This window comes from Psittacula echo, assembly GCF_963264785.1.
Source record: "Psittacula echo genome assembly, chromosome: 9".
NCBI classification, from domain to species: Eukaryota; Metazoa; Chordata; class Aves; order Psittaciformes; family Psittacidae; genus Psittacula; species Psittacula echo.
The window spans coordinates 20,163,375-20,178,460 of record NC_137745.1 but is presented as its reverse complement, the minus strand read 5'-3'; the positions used below and the strand labels follow the sequence as shown (position 1 = coordinate 20,178,460).

Below are 15,086 nucleotides of genomic sequence, written 5' to 3'. Positions count from 1 at the left end.
ATACCAGTGACTTCTAAAGCCAAGGGTGTCCAACCAATTAAAGGTTCAACTCTTAAGAGAGACTTGACAGAGTGAAGCATATACACTGTGCTTCTACGTGGCACTACGTGTAGCTATTCCACGGAACATGGCTTAAGGTCAAAACTGAACTGCTCTGAACTAGATGCAGCCCTAGCACATGTGGGAAAAGAAAGATGTATGGCTGCAGAGCCAAGAGGGTACCATACACAAGTACCCAGAGATGAGCAGTACCCCTGCACTCAGAAGTACTAGTGATGTCAGAGTCTTCTTGATTCTGCCCCAGAAATCTCTTTGCTCTAAGATTAATATGAACATTTTGATTCAGTGATGCTGAAGTGTTTCACTGCAATGAAAGAAATGCCTTTCAGCCATAGCAGCCGCTCCTATAACACAGTAAAAACACTTTGTAGCAATGATTTTAATTTCAACACATAGTTTGCAGAATTCAGCATTGAACAAAATTAGTTTCTACCAACAGATCACGGTCTAACTCAACCCAGCCAAACTGAAGTGAACACATGGTGCCCAAACACACAGGTTTCCCATTTGCCTTTAGCCTGGTAATAAAATATGGAGTTACATGTTGTCTGTCAGACAACATAATCCTGAGGTATAAGATTATTTGCTAAAAGCTTGGCTAATAGTTTACACTGGTTATGCAGCTGTAATGAACTGGATGAAATACCTCAACCCAAAATACAGAGTTACTAGGTTAAGCTTTCACTGTACAGCCTCTTCAATCCTTTCTTTAGTGAAAAGATCCTCTAATCTCCCATAAATGCCAGGATCCCTTGCAGGTACAATCTGCTCTGAAAATACACGTTTAAAAAGTGGAATATGTTGTAAATTAAGGCCAACCAGGGTCTCCAAATTATTTCTAGTGAAAGTGCTGACACTGGTGTAGGGGAATTCAAGCAGACTGACAATAAGCTAGATTGAAGCTAGATGAATTAAGTCATATATGGCCATTTTGCTCACAGTGCAGTTTACGTGCCACAGCAGTTTCTAGCTGTCTTCATCCTGAAATGAATATTCTTTAAATAACTAAATGAAATGCTGAAAAGCCACATAAATAGGCAACAATAGGGATCTTCCCTCATGAGATTTTAGATGAGATGAAATATGTGGTGTGAAGAAGCCAGCACACCAAATGGTTACAGATGGTAAGAAGTAAAGAGAAGCATTTTGCTCTTACTAAGGCTTCCTAGACATCAATAGGTAACTACATGGTCAGTCCATCAAAAATCTTTAATTCTTTTTCTATTTTTAATTAACACATTCTAGTGGAAAAGGGGGACTCTCCACTGTAAGATAAAGCACAGAACAAACTATTTCACCGAGAGAGACAGGAACAATTCTTTGTGCAAAATCTTCATGCCCTACACACAGGAAATAGGGGAACGTCATCTCAAGAGACACTGTTTGGACATGGTTCCTATGCGAAAATCCATCCTAAATCACAGTATAAGGTTCAGGAGTGTAGCTACTCTGCTGTTATATTTTGAGTATTTTGGAATGCAAACTTTCGACATCTGGAAGTGAATACAATTAAGATTCAGCTGTGCACCATACTGAAATGAAGTAATACTGGCTGCAAACTGCTTAAAAATGATTCTCTGATTGTTCGATATTTGCTGTCATGGTACTTTTCTTATTGTTATCTTCAACTAGAGTAATCTGCATTAAATTAATGTTGGCACATTTATTTGGTTAGACCCTGGGAGATGTAAGAGGCTGTTTCTTCTGATATGCTTAACCTTGCTGAAATTTCTTTCTGCAGTCAGAAAAATGCTGGCAGTTTGGCATTCTGTTGTAGTCAGAAAACAGTCTTTCTAGAATTATGAGACACCAGAGAGATTTAGTTTAAGTTTAAAACTGAGTCAGTGATCTTAGCACAGAAGGAGTGAAAAGTCTGTTCTAATCAGTCACATGTACTGGTTAAGAATTGTTCTGTATCTGGGTTTTATCTAGTCCAGCTTCAACAACTTGTGGAAAAGGAGGGAAACAGAACTGCATATTCGCCAGTCTCCAGTACTGTAGTGTGTGCTGCTGCTTCACAGTATACACTGCTGCTTTGAGCTGCAGGGCATGTCTCATTATTGAAATCACAGAATGGGTAGCTAAACTTCCCCTCCAGATTGTTTTGGAAACATTATGTGCCAAACATTTGTCCGTCACTGAAGTACCATTGCTTCTGTTGCAGCCAGCAGCAAGTCTGCTGCAGTCAAAGGCTGCAGAGCACTGAAAACTTACCAGCTAAAAACAGGGAGGGAATAGAATTGTGTTGAGTGTCTTGTAAATCCAGCCCCAGCCAGATCTCCCTTTTGGAGTTTTACATCAGTTATTATAGAATCATAAAACCATAGAATAGTTAGGAGAGGACCTTAAAATCATCTAATTCCAACCCCCCTGCTATGGGCGGGAACACTTCCCACTAAACCATGCCACCAAGGCTCTGTCCAACCTGGCCTTGAACACCGCCAGGGATGGAGCATTCACAACTTCCTTGGGCAACCCATTCCAGTGCCTCACTACCCTCACAGTAAAGAACTTCCTCCTTATATCTAACCTGAACTTCCTCTGTTTCAGTTTGAACCCATTACTCCTTGTCCTACCACTACAGTCCTTGATGAAGAGTCCCTCCCCAGCACCCTTATAGGTTCCCTTCAGATATTGGAAGCTGCTATGAAGTCTCCATGCAGCTTCTCTTCTCCAGGCTGAACAGCCCCAACTTTCTCAGCCTGTCTTCATACGGGAGGTGCTCCTCATCATCCTCCTGATCATCCTCATGGCCTCCTCTGGACTTGTTCCAACAGTTCCATGTCCTTTTTATGTTGAGGACATCAGAACTGCACACAATGCTCCAAGTGAGGTCTCACAAGAGCAGAGTAGAGGGGCAGGATCACCTCCTTCGACCTGCTGGTCACGCTCCTCTTGATGCAGCCCAGGATACGGTTGCTTTCTGGGCTGAGAGCGCACACTGCAGCTGGCTCATGTTCATTTTCTCATCAACCAACACCCCCAAGTCCTTCTCCACAGGGCTGCTCTGAATCTCTTCTCTGCCCAACCTGTAGCTGTACCTGGGATTGCTCTGACCCAGGTGTAGGACCTTGCACTTGGCATAGACTCTTAGAATAGTTAGAGTTGGAAAGGACCTTAAGATCATCTAGTTCCAACCCCCCTGCCATGGACAGGGACACCCCACACTAAACCATGCCACCCAAGGCCTCATCCAACCTGGCCTTGAACACCGCTAAGGATGGAGCATTCATAACCTCCCTGGGCAACCCATTCCAGTGCCTCACCACCCTCAGTAAAGAATTTCTTCCTTATATCCAATCTAAACTTCCCCTGTTTAAGTTTGAACCCGTTACCCCTTGTCCTGTCACTACAGTCCCTAATGAAGAGTCCCTCCCCAGCATCCTTGTAGGCCCCCTTCAGATACTGGAAGGCTGCTGTGAGGTCTCCATGCAGCCTTCTCTTCTCCAGGCTGAGCAGCCCCAACTTTCTCAGCCTGTCTTCATACGGGAGGTGCTCCAGTCCCTGATCATCCTCATGGCCCTCCTCTGGACTTGTTCCAACAGTTCCATGTCCTTTTTATGTTGAGGACACCAGAACTGCACACAATACTCCAAGTGAGGTCTCACAAGAGCAGAGTAGAGAGCATGGTTAAACTTCATAAGGTTGGCACCAGCCCACCTCACAAGTATGTTGAGGTCCCTCTGGATGGCATCCCTTCCCTCCAGCGTATCAACCGAATCACAGTGTCATCAGCAAATTTGCTGAGGGCACACTCAGTCCCACTGTCCATATTGCAACTGATTTCAACTGAACATCCTAAACTAATTTTCTTTTAGTAAAATGCTTGAAATCAGCTAAAACTGAGTCCCTACACTTTTCCCACCAGAAATCAGTGGACCCCTTACTACCAGAACAAGGTGGTTTCAGGATTAACTCCAAGGAAGAAATATCACTGTGGAGGTATTATACCACTTCCTGCAGTGTCTGGCTTTTCCTAGGATATGCCAACTCCATTCCTGGGATGTGACAAGGCTTGAGCACAGCCTCTGCATCCTCATCCTTGTTCTTGTGAGACAGAGTGTCTATACTGAAACACTGAGTAATGAGAAGAAGACCAGACTGTGGAGAATGTCAGGATCTCCCAAACTTTGTTTTATAAAGAAACTTGAAATAAAATTATGTACTGAACTCATTTCCTTTATGTAAAATAACTATGCAGACATCCACTTAAAAAAGTGTAGCTTAAACACAGTTACGCACTTTCTCTTTGGTGATAAATGTCTACAGCAAAAGCAATCAAGTAGTCTTGAGTTTTTCCTTCTGCTACCTTCAGTAACACTGCTAGTGGAAGAGAGTTTAAGATAATGGACCCTGCTCATGGTATGGTAATAACAGGCATTGCAAAGTCCTACTCTTACCCACTTGTGCCAGCTACTGGTCATTACTGATTCCTTCCATAGTTTTTCCTAACTCCTCTGTGTGTTGATCTTGCCTTTCACAAAGTTCCTTAAACAAGGAGGGAGGAGTACAAGTGTTTGTTTGTAAAATAACCCAAATAATTACTGAAAAGAAAATGTCGCTGTTTGCCTTTTACCACCACAATTTCATTCTGCTTCAATTTCTGCTTCCTTTGCTGTCTGAGCCACTTGAAAGGTCCTGGACACAAAACAACCCTCCCATACACATACCATAAGGAATGTGTATATTCACAAATAATTGTGCATGTTTATTTTAGGATGTGTTTTATGTTGGAGGGAGGCACACCCACCTTGTGCTTAAAAGGAAACTCTTGGGGAATAGGAATTTCTTTAGCCTGCTCCTCCCCTTATTGTTCAATGCTTCCTTGTACTGACAAGGACCGCTTCCTCTCCTTACCCACCTCCCTTCAGGCAAACCTGCATTTCAGCATGGTTTCATTCCTGCCACGGCCTGCATGAAATTACATTGCTCTCCTGCCCTCCATGTTTCTTAGCAGTGGACAGTAGCCTAGTGGCTGTCCTGGATTGGCAATTGGCCCATACAGCCATCGCTGTTCAAGTGTTTCTTTGAAACAATAAACATTTTGGAGTGGGGTATTGTCTGAAACACTGCAACTACCCACTTTCAAATGTTGTCCAGATTTAGGAGTTAGCCCACAATTTAATTAAAGCTTATAAGACACCTCATGCACTACCACCAGCACCCCTCAACCAGCTTGTTTTGGGATGAACACTTAATTAAACACTGAGGTTTCACATAAGCAGGGTTATTTGTAGACTCGTCCCAGGCTTGTGGGCTTTGATGGCAGCCCAAGAAATTACTTAGCTCCACAATCCAGACATTAGTCCCAGCCTCGACTGGTGCCATAACCCAGTTCAGGCATCTTTTAAGATGCTGAAAGTGACTTTTTCTGACCAATGAACTTTTGTGGACCTGCATTTTCTTCAGGCCTCGGGCATTGGTTGAACTCAGACATGTGCTGAAGTAGGAGACATTGAGGACAGGGGACAGAAATGCCCTGCATGGTTCAGTGATCTGCAGAGCTCTTGAATGGAAGTGATAATGCAGGTGGAGGGACCACATTGCAACAGTGCATCAAACCTAGAACCCCAGTGGAAACCAATGCAAACAGGTCCTGTCTGTTACTGATTCTGTCCAGAAAGAACGTATTGAAGTCCACAGATAGAAAGTTCCTGAAAAACAGGATGTAGAGGGAGAATATCCAGACAAGGACATCAGAAAGTCTCATTCAGCTCCCATCAGGAGCTGCATAATTTCACTCTGCTGTAACAGAATAAAGTTAAAACTTGTCTTCTAGAAGGCTTTGTTCTGAAGTCAGCAAAAGGTGGACTGTATACCTTAGTAACATCTTCATCTTATTCCTGTAATGAATCGCTCATTTTTAAAACAAAGCCCTTATTTCCAGTTAGTGCTGCCTGGCTTCTATCTCCAGCATTTGTTATTGTTTCTTCCATGGGGTTAAAACTCCTTATATTATTCAGTATTTCCCTGGGGAAGATATATACTTCCCTACAGCTATGTCTTGGTACATTCTTCTTTTTGGTAAACTGAACAAATGAACTCATTAAATCTTTGCAGTTAGGCAGTTTCGCCTTTCCTGAAGTCTTTTCTTTTGGATTTTCTCCAATTTTCCAATAGTCCCTATAAAACTAATGGGGCAGACCTATGGAAAGAATTCCACAGTGGGTACCGATGATGCTATCTACAGAGTTCAGTAGTGTCTTTTGCCCAGTTCTCACTATTCTCCATTAATTTGTTACTGTATCAGGTTGACTTGCTTGTCCATTATGATCTCATTGTCTCTAAACTGTGTAATTATGTGTAAATTGTTTGAATGGATCCAACTTAATGATTCAGATCTGTTTATATAACTGCACTGCCTACTTTGTTAATTACCCTTTCACCAATCTTTATACCACAAAGTCAACTTTGTCATCTGATACTTTCCTATTTGCTCTCCTACTAAGGAAGATGTTGGACAGTAACAGTTCAATTCTGGTCCCAGCACTATTGTATCCCACCACTTGATGATGTTACAGAGATAAGTACCACAAAGATTCACTACTACCAGTTAGCCAGTCCTCAGTCTAATTAACCCATTCTGTTATATAGATGCTTTCCTTTTAAATCAGAATGCACTGCTAAAATACTACACAGCCATCAGTGTATGCCTTTGCATTTATCAAGTAAATCTCTAACTTCTTCCAAAGACTGGAATCAAATTCTCCATTTGAGGCAAGCTAGGTCCCAGTATTGAGGAAATGAGAATAAGCAACCTTAAGAATAGTGGTAAATGTAGGAATTCATTTACATGTCACTTGCTGAAACACTGTTATAGACACAAAAATTATTTGGACCAGGAGAGACAGGAGTTATTTCACAGTAACACTTCTATTCTATGAACTAGGCAACGACATGAAACAACAAAGAACTTATCCTGCACCAGCAGCCATCATGCTCACACTCTCCCTCACATAAGAGCATGACAATGCTGTCTAAGAACTACTGCCATTGGCAAGAGCCACATATGCCAAGTGCTGCACAAACGCAGAAACTCCTGGAGACAGTGTGACTGCACTGTACAGTCAAATAAAGAAGTTTCCACACCTCAGCTACCAAAACAACTCCAAGTTCTCACAAAGCAGGACAAAGGGAAAATTCTGTACCTGTGTCTGTTTCATCTTGTCTAATACATGGGTTTCTATTTTGACCATGGTACTTACTCCTCACAGAAGAAATTGGTCTGAGGGAATGTAGACAGAACTTCCTATCAAAACAGCACATAGAGCTTCACTTGGAGTGAAACAGCACATGCTGCTTCACTGGGTTTGGACCTGGCCAGAACATGGGCACCAACTCCTGTAGTAATGCTGCCAGGAATGTAAGGCAAACCAAGTAGAGAGTTGCCTAAAACTCATTTATTACTCTTCCAATACAGGAAGCTGTAAGTTCCAACCTGTAATTACAATTTTGCCAGCTGTCCAAGTCAGACAGCGAGGGTGTGTTTAAGCTGCCTATATAGATAAGCCATTTGAGTGTCATTCTGAATTAAGTACCCAGCATAAACTGTGTAACCTGCTTCAATATGTTGGAGATTAAATAGATGAGATAGCATGATTTACAGGGAAAGTACAATCTCTTTAAAGGTTTCAATTCATAAAACACCAATGTTGTCACTGGTAGGACCCCAGAATGTACTGTAAATAACTGAGATGTCATGAATTTTGCAATATTTGCTGCAAAAGTAGTTCTTTGTTTTATGGCATGTAAATTGCATCACTTACTTTGCACTTATTTCAGAGAAAAGTTTGAAATGACAAAAGTTGCATAAAAAAATGGAAACAGGTTGTGTGGGAGTCACTTAGAAAGGAAACGGTATTTAGACTAGGATTTTCTCTTAACATAGGAGTGCAAGTCTTCCTTTCAAAAGGGACCTCAGTCCCATTTGACTTGAACAGGAATTAGATACTCGAGCGTCTTCTGAGGATTGGGCCTTTAAGCACTTGAGATCTGAGGTCCTCTTCAAAGCCAGCAGGTGATTGGCTCCCAAATGCCTCAGACATTTATGAAAACTGTTCTGTGAGTCTGTGATTTCAGCTTTTGCATAAGTCTGATAATTTTGAAAAACATCTGTCCTCAATTAGGAGTGCACACTCTTCAAATGTGTGACCAAAAGTACTCTCTATATAGCAAGAAGGCTCCACTAGTGTGAGGGCAGACCAGTAGTCAGTAGTAACTATCCCATGGGAATGTTGTCTTCTTACAAATCTTAATTGAAATATTAAGAGATGGGCTGTCAGAGCACATCTCACTCTGCAGAAATAAAATGCTGTTCTGTACAGTTATTGGAGTCCATCCTCTCTGACTAGATCAGTGCACTATGATTGGGATATCAGCTCAATAGCTTACAAATTTCTTACTATGTAACTTTATTGCAACTATCTGTAACTATAATACAGCAGCATAACATCTCACAGAGAAACACTGCTAGGAAACGGGAAACGTCTAAATACAAAACAATTAGAAAAGGATGAATTTCAACACAAAAAAATCTTGACCCTGAAAATTCTCAAGCATTTTCACTGTCTCTAGCAGACAGCGCATAAAGGACTTTGGAGGGATGGAAGGGGCTGACTGTGAAAGCCCACATGTACATGACAACTAACTGATCTTGTTCTAATCTTGGCATTTATTTGTCTAACTGTAAGTGCTAGTGGTATTTCCAATTTGGCTGTGATTTCACAACAGGAAGTTCCTACAAGAGCAGACAGCTTATGTACACCTGTTGTTTCATATATTGCTTCCTAGGAGCCAAAGATGTTGGTTACAATTCTCCAACAGGTACATAAGGCATCTTCCTCTCCATCCCTCCGGGAGCAGGAGGAGGAAGAAGTGGCAGAGTGAGCGAGCGGCTACGTAGTTCTGAGTTCCTGGCTGGGCTTAAACCATGACAGGCAGGTTTTCCTGTATCACTTTCATTAGCAGCTGAGAGAATTATAGTCTGCTTACACCTCTGAACAATCTGGAGTCTGACATACGTACATTCTGCCTGTGGGCAGCACCATTTCAACTCCTGGCAAACAAAGCTGCACTCAGAGGCTGGAAGCTCCTATGTATGAGGCTGGGAGATGGGGGTCTGTCTCTTGCCTCATACCACAGATTTCCTGTGACCTTGGGTGGACTGCTTCATCTTTCTTTTCATATCAGTTCTGCATCTCTGAGGACAATCCGTATCTCCCTTCCTGTTTTCCGTTTGTCAGTATTTTAGCTTCTGTGGCATCAAGGCTTCCATATACGCCTGCACATACAACTCTGCATACTGGGGCTATGTATTACTTACTGTCATACAAAGATGTCTAACGCTGGTCCCTGAGTTGTGTCAGTTAATAAATACCCTTCTCCTTCAGATTCAATAGGAAGTTCTGCTTTGCACTGATGGGAGAGACATTCCTTGCATTGTGTGAATGTACAAAACAAAGGCTGAGAAGGGATATGAGCACTCTATAAATACAACCTGGAGGTAAACACCAGAGGAGGAAAAGAACTATTTTTAAGTGAAAGGACAGTGTAATCACAAGAATAAATAGTGATGAATCTGGTCTGGAAACTAGAACTAGCAATGGTAAAAGGTTCTCAGTTTTGTGAGGGCAATAGCAGGAGAGCTACCTAAAAAGTTTTGGTTTAAGATATAATTTGATGAATTAACAAAAGGAGTAACGTGACCTTGTGTTCTGTAACAATGGGTACTGCTTTGGGTAATGAAGGTAGTCCCATTCAGACTATATTCCTGACAAAAAAAAAAAACCAAACCTACTAATTTAAGGTCTTACAAATGGATACATCTAATATTTCTTACACTGCTTTTTCTCTGACAACAAGATCAGATTAGAGACAATCTGATTTAAGCAATGGAGAGTTGAGGAAAGGGAGGTTGGAGCAACACAGCTAAAGCAATTTTTGGCTGGCCCACTTAACGTTCAACTAAGTTTGTCTCCTGGGAGGGACAGAGTCCAGTCCAGACAGGATGAGAAAATAGAATGGAAATGTCACCACTTTTTTGGTTAGGAGGGTGTCACACTCCCCAATCCGAAGGGGAAAGAGAACCTTTCAGTTTAAAAGCAGAGGGGTGGTGCAGCAGCAGAGGGCTGGGTCTGACCCAGAAGGTCCTTTCCGACTGTATGCTCCTGTGCTTTGGCAAACAATGATTCACAGTTTCCCAACACATGACAGTTTTAAAGCAAGGTATCTAGCAGTGGAATCTTGAGGCTTCAAGATGTACCAATACAAGTGAGGTGCTCACCATAATTTTCAGCTAATACAAAAGGGACCATTCATCTTCCTCTTTGACTCTAGACGCAGCATTAGATTTTCCCGAATGACTCAAGAGTTAGCAACAGTTGTTATCTGGATCGTTAGGGTTTTACATACATCGCTAGCCTCTGAAAATCTGAAAGTGTTGCAGAAAAATTTAAAGCTTGACCCGATGTTCCAGTGACTTCCTTTAACGTTTTAACTGTTGAACACCTTGCCTTTGATATTTGCTCCCTTCTCACCCTGTCTCTTTCACCTTCCTAGTTTCTATCAAGGAAAAATTCTGGGAAGTTAGGGGAGGAAGGGTTTGGGTTTGCCATGGAGAGAAAATTCTGCAAAAAAAAAAGCATTACTTCCTCCAAACTCAGAAACAAGATAACAGCAGATTTCCTACGGGCTCTGTGAAGAGCTGAGTGTTCCCAAAGGAAGGGTGGGCGCAGAGCGCGGCTCCCACCAGGCGCGGCCTTCCCGATCCGCCGATCCCCGGACCCTCGCACCCTCGCACCCTCGCCCCGCCCCGCCCGGGCTTGATGCTCGTCCCCGTGCCGGCGGGGCGAGCGATGGAGCCCGCACAACGCCGGGGTGCGAGGAGCCCCCCGGGCAGCTAGCGGGCACCTGCCGGACCGGAGGAGTAGAGGGAAACACGGTCGCAGGGTGCCCGGAGGAGGGGTGCCAACCCTAGTGAAGCTGCCGGCCCCGAAGGAGGGATGCCGGCACGGGGACGGGGTGCAAGCCCAGAGGAGCAGTGCCCGGACGGAGAGGGATGGGTGTGCCATCCCGGTGGTATTGGCTCTGGAGACGGGGTGTGCCGGCCCAAGGGAAGGAGGGTTGTCGGTACCGGAGGAAGGAAACCCGCCCGGCGCTTGCCAGCCCAGAGGAAAAGATGCCCGGAGGCTGAGAGCCATCCCGCCGGGCCCGCGCACTTACCGGCGTTGTTCATCTTCTACCGCAACTTTGCTTGCCGCTGCCCCGAGCGCTCAGCGCATTGTCCCGGGGGGCTGCCGCCGTCCTCGCCCCTCGCGGACGCGCCCGGCCCTGCAGCCCCTCCGGGGCACGGCGGCGCAGCGGCGCGGGCGGGGCAGAGGGGCCGGAGCGGCGGGCGGGGCCGGCGCGGGGGCGGTCAGTGCAAAGGCGCGGGGGGCCGGGCCGGGCCGGGCCGGGCTGGGGTAGGATAGGTCAGGTAAGGTCGGGTCCGGTCCGGTCCTGTCCTGTCCGGTCCGGTCCTTGGAGTCCAGTCCAGGCATCCCCTGCCGCGGAGCGAGTCCGGTGGCTCCGGCTCCTACGGGGGGAAGAGGCGGCGAGGAAGGAGCGCGGATGCCCAAGGACGCGAACATTTCAGGGAGCAGCGCACTACCCTGTCCTTCGTTCCCGCTGTCGCGGGTCCACCTCTCATGTTCCTTGCTCGCTTTCCACCGCCCTTGGTCCGTCTCTGCAATTCTCCTTGGTTCCCCTCTCTCCATTCCCCCTCCTGCCTTCTCCCCTCCCACCGTATCTCCTCCCTCCATCCTTTCTCCTTCCATCCGTTTCCCCCTCTTCACCTTTTTTCTCCCGACCATCCTTCCCTCCTCTTCGTCCTTTCTCCCGCTCCATCCATCCCAATTCATTCACCCAGGCATCCACGCCCCCATCCCCATCCGCGCCATTCCCCCACGGGTCACGACCGCCAGCCCCGGGAACCCCGAGGGTGCCAGACTCCGGGAGTGACACCTCCTCCCCCGGTCACCTGCTGCTGGAAGCGGCATCCGAGCGCGGGGGAGCCGCGGACGGCCCTCGCACGCAAACCAGTCTTATTCAGAGCAGTTTCAGGCAACGCCAGGCGGCTGCCTTTCCGCCTCGCCCATAAGCCAGCTCCTGGCTCAGTGAAGTTAACACGAGCATCCTCCGGCTGGGCCCTGTTTTCGGGTGGGCAGCAGCAGCTCTAACCCCCAGGCAAGGTTGGATCGCCCCCTTCCTCTCAATGGAGGCATAATACAGCCCTGCTGCCTTTCCCCGCGAAGCTCTGCTCTCACACAAGAAAGCGCAACTTTGCACATTTCCCTCCCCGGGCAGAGGACCCCCGGGAGCACTGAGCTGTCCCCGTGGGTCACTCCCTAGTCAGGAAACGGCCGTTCCTCCCCAGGGCAGGCTGGTGGTCCGCAGCCAGCCCAGAGCCCAGCACCAGCAGGCTAGGGAGAGGGAGAAGCAGCACATTGTAGCTGCCCCTTGTCCAGGCAGGGTGCGTGTGGAGCACTCAGGTCCTGCTTTGACGCTCTGAATGCCACGGAAATCAGGACTGTTGATAACACCATCTTGAGTAACTTCACTTTAGATGCTGTTAGTTCTGCTTTTGCAAAGTACCTAATAAGTAATGTCATCCTGCTGGCAGATGCTCTGTAGTATAGCCAAAGCTTTTTTCCTTGACCTTTCAATGCTGTCTCACTGTGACTAATTGGATGCAGAGTGCCTTGCACATTAGTGCACAGAGTTCTGAAGAGAGAAAGCAGGCAGTGAGGGAAATGGGAAAGAAAGGAGGAAATCCTTCTTTCTGTGAGCTTCAGTCTCTCTCACTGAGGTTGGTATGCAGGAATAGAATCACAGAATGGTTTGGGTTGGAAGGGACCTTAAGATCATCTCGTTCAAATCCCTCTGCCACAGGCAGGGGCACCTCACAATAGACCATGTTACCCAAGACTCCATCCAGCCTGGCCTTGAACACTGCCAGGGATGGAGCATTTACCACTTCTTTGGGCAACCTGTGCCAGTGTCTCACCACTCTCACAGTAAAGAACTCCTTCCTTATATCTAACTTGAACTTCCCCTGTTTCAGTTTGAACCCTCTTGTCCTATCACTACAGTCCCTGATTAAGAGTCCCTCTCTGGCATCCTTGTGGCCATGGGATCTTGTAGCTTCAAACTGGGAGCTGCTCTGAGGTCTCTATGCAGCTTCTCTTCTCCAGGCTGAACAGCCTTAACTTTCTCAGCCTGCGTCCGTATGGAAGGTGCTTCAGCCCCTTTATCGTCTTCATGGCCTCCTCTGGACGTGCTCCAAGAGCTCCATGTCCTTCTTATGTAAAGGACAGACATGGAGCTGGGTTCTGGTTCTGTAGTTCTGTTTATGTCACTGCTACACCTCTAAGCAAGCATTCGCAATACTGTATGGTTTTGGCGATTCACAAATTCACAGTAGCAGCTCTTTCATTAATACTCTGGTGTAGATGAGGAGATGGAAACATCTATAGATTCTATCATAGCATGATATGTGGTGTGTGCCCTGCTGCATAGAACTAAATGGGTTTCCCTGGCCCACCTATGACCAGCAGTCATCTGCCCTTCTCCCATCTTCGTGTGCTCATCCCTGATTTATTCTTGTGATCTACAGCCTTGATGTCCATGTCAATCAACAGAAATAACTTATGTCAATAAAAGCATCATCTGAAGCTGGTTCAGGAATACAGATTTAGTATTTAATTTATTCAGCAAAGTGTGGGAAAAGGTTTATGTGACACAATGACAAAAAAATCAAGCACAGTATAGTTGATTTGGAAAAAAATACCTTAAAAATGTTTTCCAGGAGAGTAACATTTTAGTTAAACTGCTGCAAAATACTAATGCACTAGGGGAGGGGGCAGCAGGAAGGAAAGAAACATGTTTTCATGAGAATGTGGGCTGTAGAATTTGGGGAATTTTCCTAATAAGCTGAAAACCATAGTCTTAAATAGCAAAGTTTTCTCATCACTAGATACATAATGGAAAAATGTCAGTTAAGTATGATGCTAGCAAAACAAAGCCTTTGTAAAAGAGATCCAGTGGTCTTGTAGTTGCTGTGCACTTCACTCAAAATCCTTTTTGGTCTGCTGCAGGACAAAGAACTATGATACTCCATAGGTTTTGATGCAAACAACCAATTTGTGAAAAATGTCATGGAGCAGATAAGGACTTTTCTCTTTCCTGTTTTCTGTGAAAGGAGCTAAACGCTCTGGCAGAACCCAGACTTAGCGACAAGGGGACAACCCCTGCTCCTCGTACCATGCCTGTAGCTCAGAATCCGGCTGCTGGCAGGCACTACCCATGGTTAGTTTTGTGACCTGGCTCTGGAAACAGTGAGTGCTTCTCACAAGTTCCTTTTGGCCCGTTCTCCATTTGCTTCCTGCCTGCGCTGTTCACCAAGGGAGGTATTCATGAGCAGTTCAGTCTAATTTTGGACCCCAAAGACTCTGCTGCATGAGCAATTAAGATACAATTTGGGTATAGTAGGGAAAAAGAAACAAACATCTGTGCAGTGATCCATATCTCAAAAAATCCAAGAGTACAATTAGTAAGCAAAAGACTTATACTCTCTTTATTGTCAGTCTAAAAGACAATCCAGGGTATAATTTTTTGTAGTGAAATGATGAAAAGCTTTAGGAGCTTTATAGCTAAATGCAAATAAGAACCATAAAAGAGCTGCTTGAAATTTTTCAGTTTATCCTCTAACTCTCTTCAAAAATAATAGGGAATGATCTGTATTACAAATAGAAGAATGAGAAGGTGAATGCATGTGAACATGTTCAGGACACCCAAATAGTCAAATCATTTTAATGAAGCTCTACAGACTCTGTCTATCATATGATATTACCTACGCATCCTAATTGTTATTTTTAAGCCTCTTGATGTTATTATGTGGATGTGTTCTTCAAGATGAGGTCTGTTTCATTATAAGCAGTCTTTCAGGGCATTTTTTCATGATCTTCTACCCTGCTATCTCTTCTTCATTA

General features: G+C 45.1%; 1 protein-coding gene across 1 annotated transcript in view; it reads right to left on the bottom strand.

Moving 5' to 3' along the window:
* FGD5 (FYVE, RhoGEF and PH domain containing 5) overlaps positions 1 to 11,258 on the bottom strand; it is a gene marked incomplete at both ends in the record, with an annotated part of 89,298 nt that extends 78,040 nt beyond the window's left edge. Inside the window, one exon of the mRNA XM_080625168.1 lies at positions 10,808 to 11,258. Coding sequence (XP_080481294.1) covers positions 10,808 to 11,258 — 451 coding nt within the window. The remainder of the gene's footprint in view (positions 1 to 10,807) is intronic.
* Between the last annotated feature and the right edge of the window lie 3,828 nt (positions 11,259 to 15,086).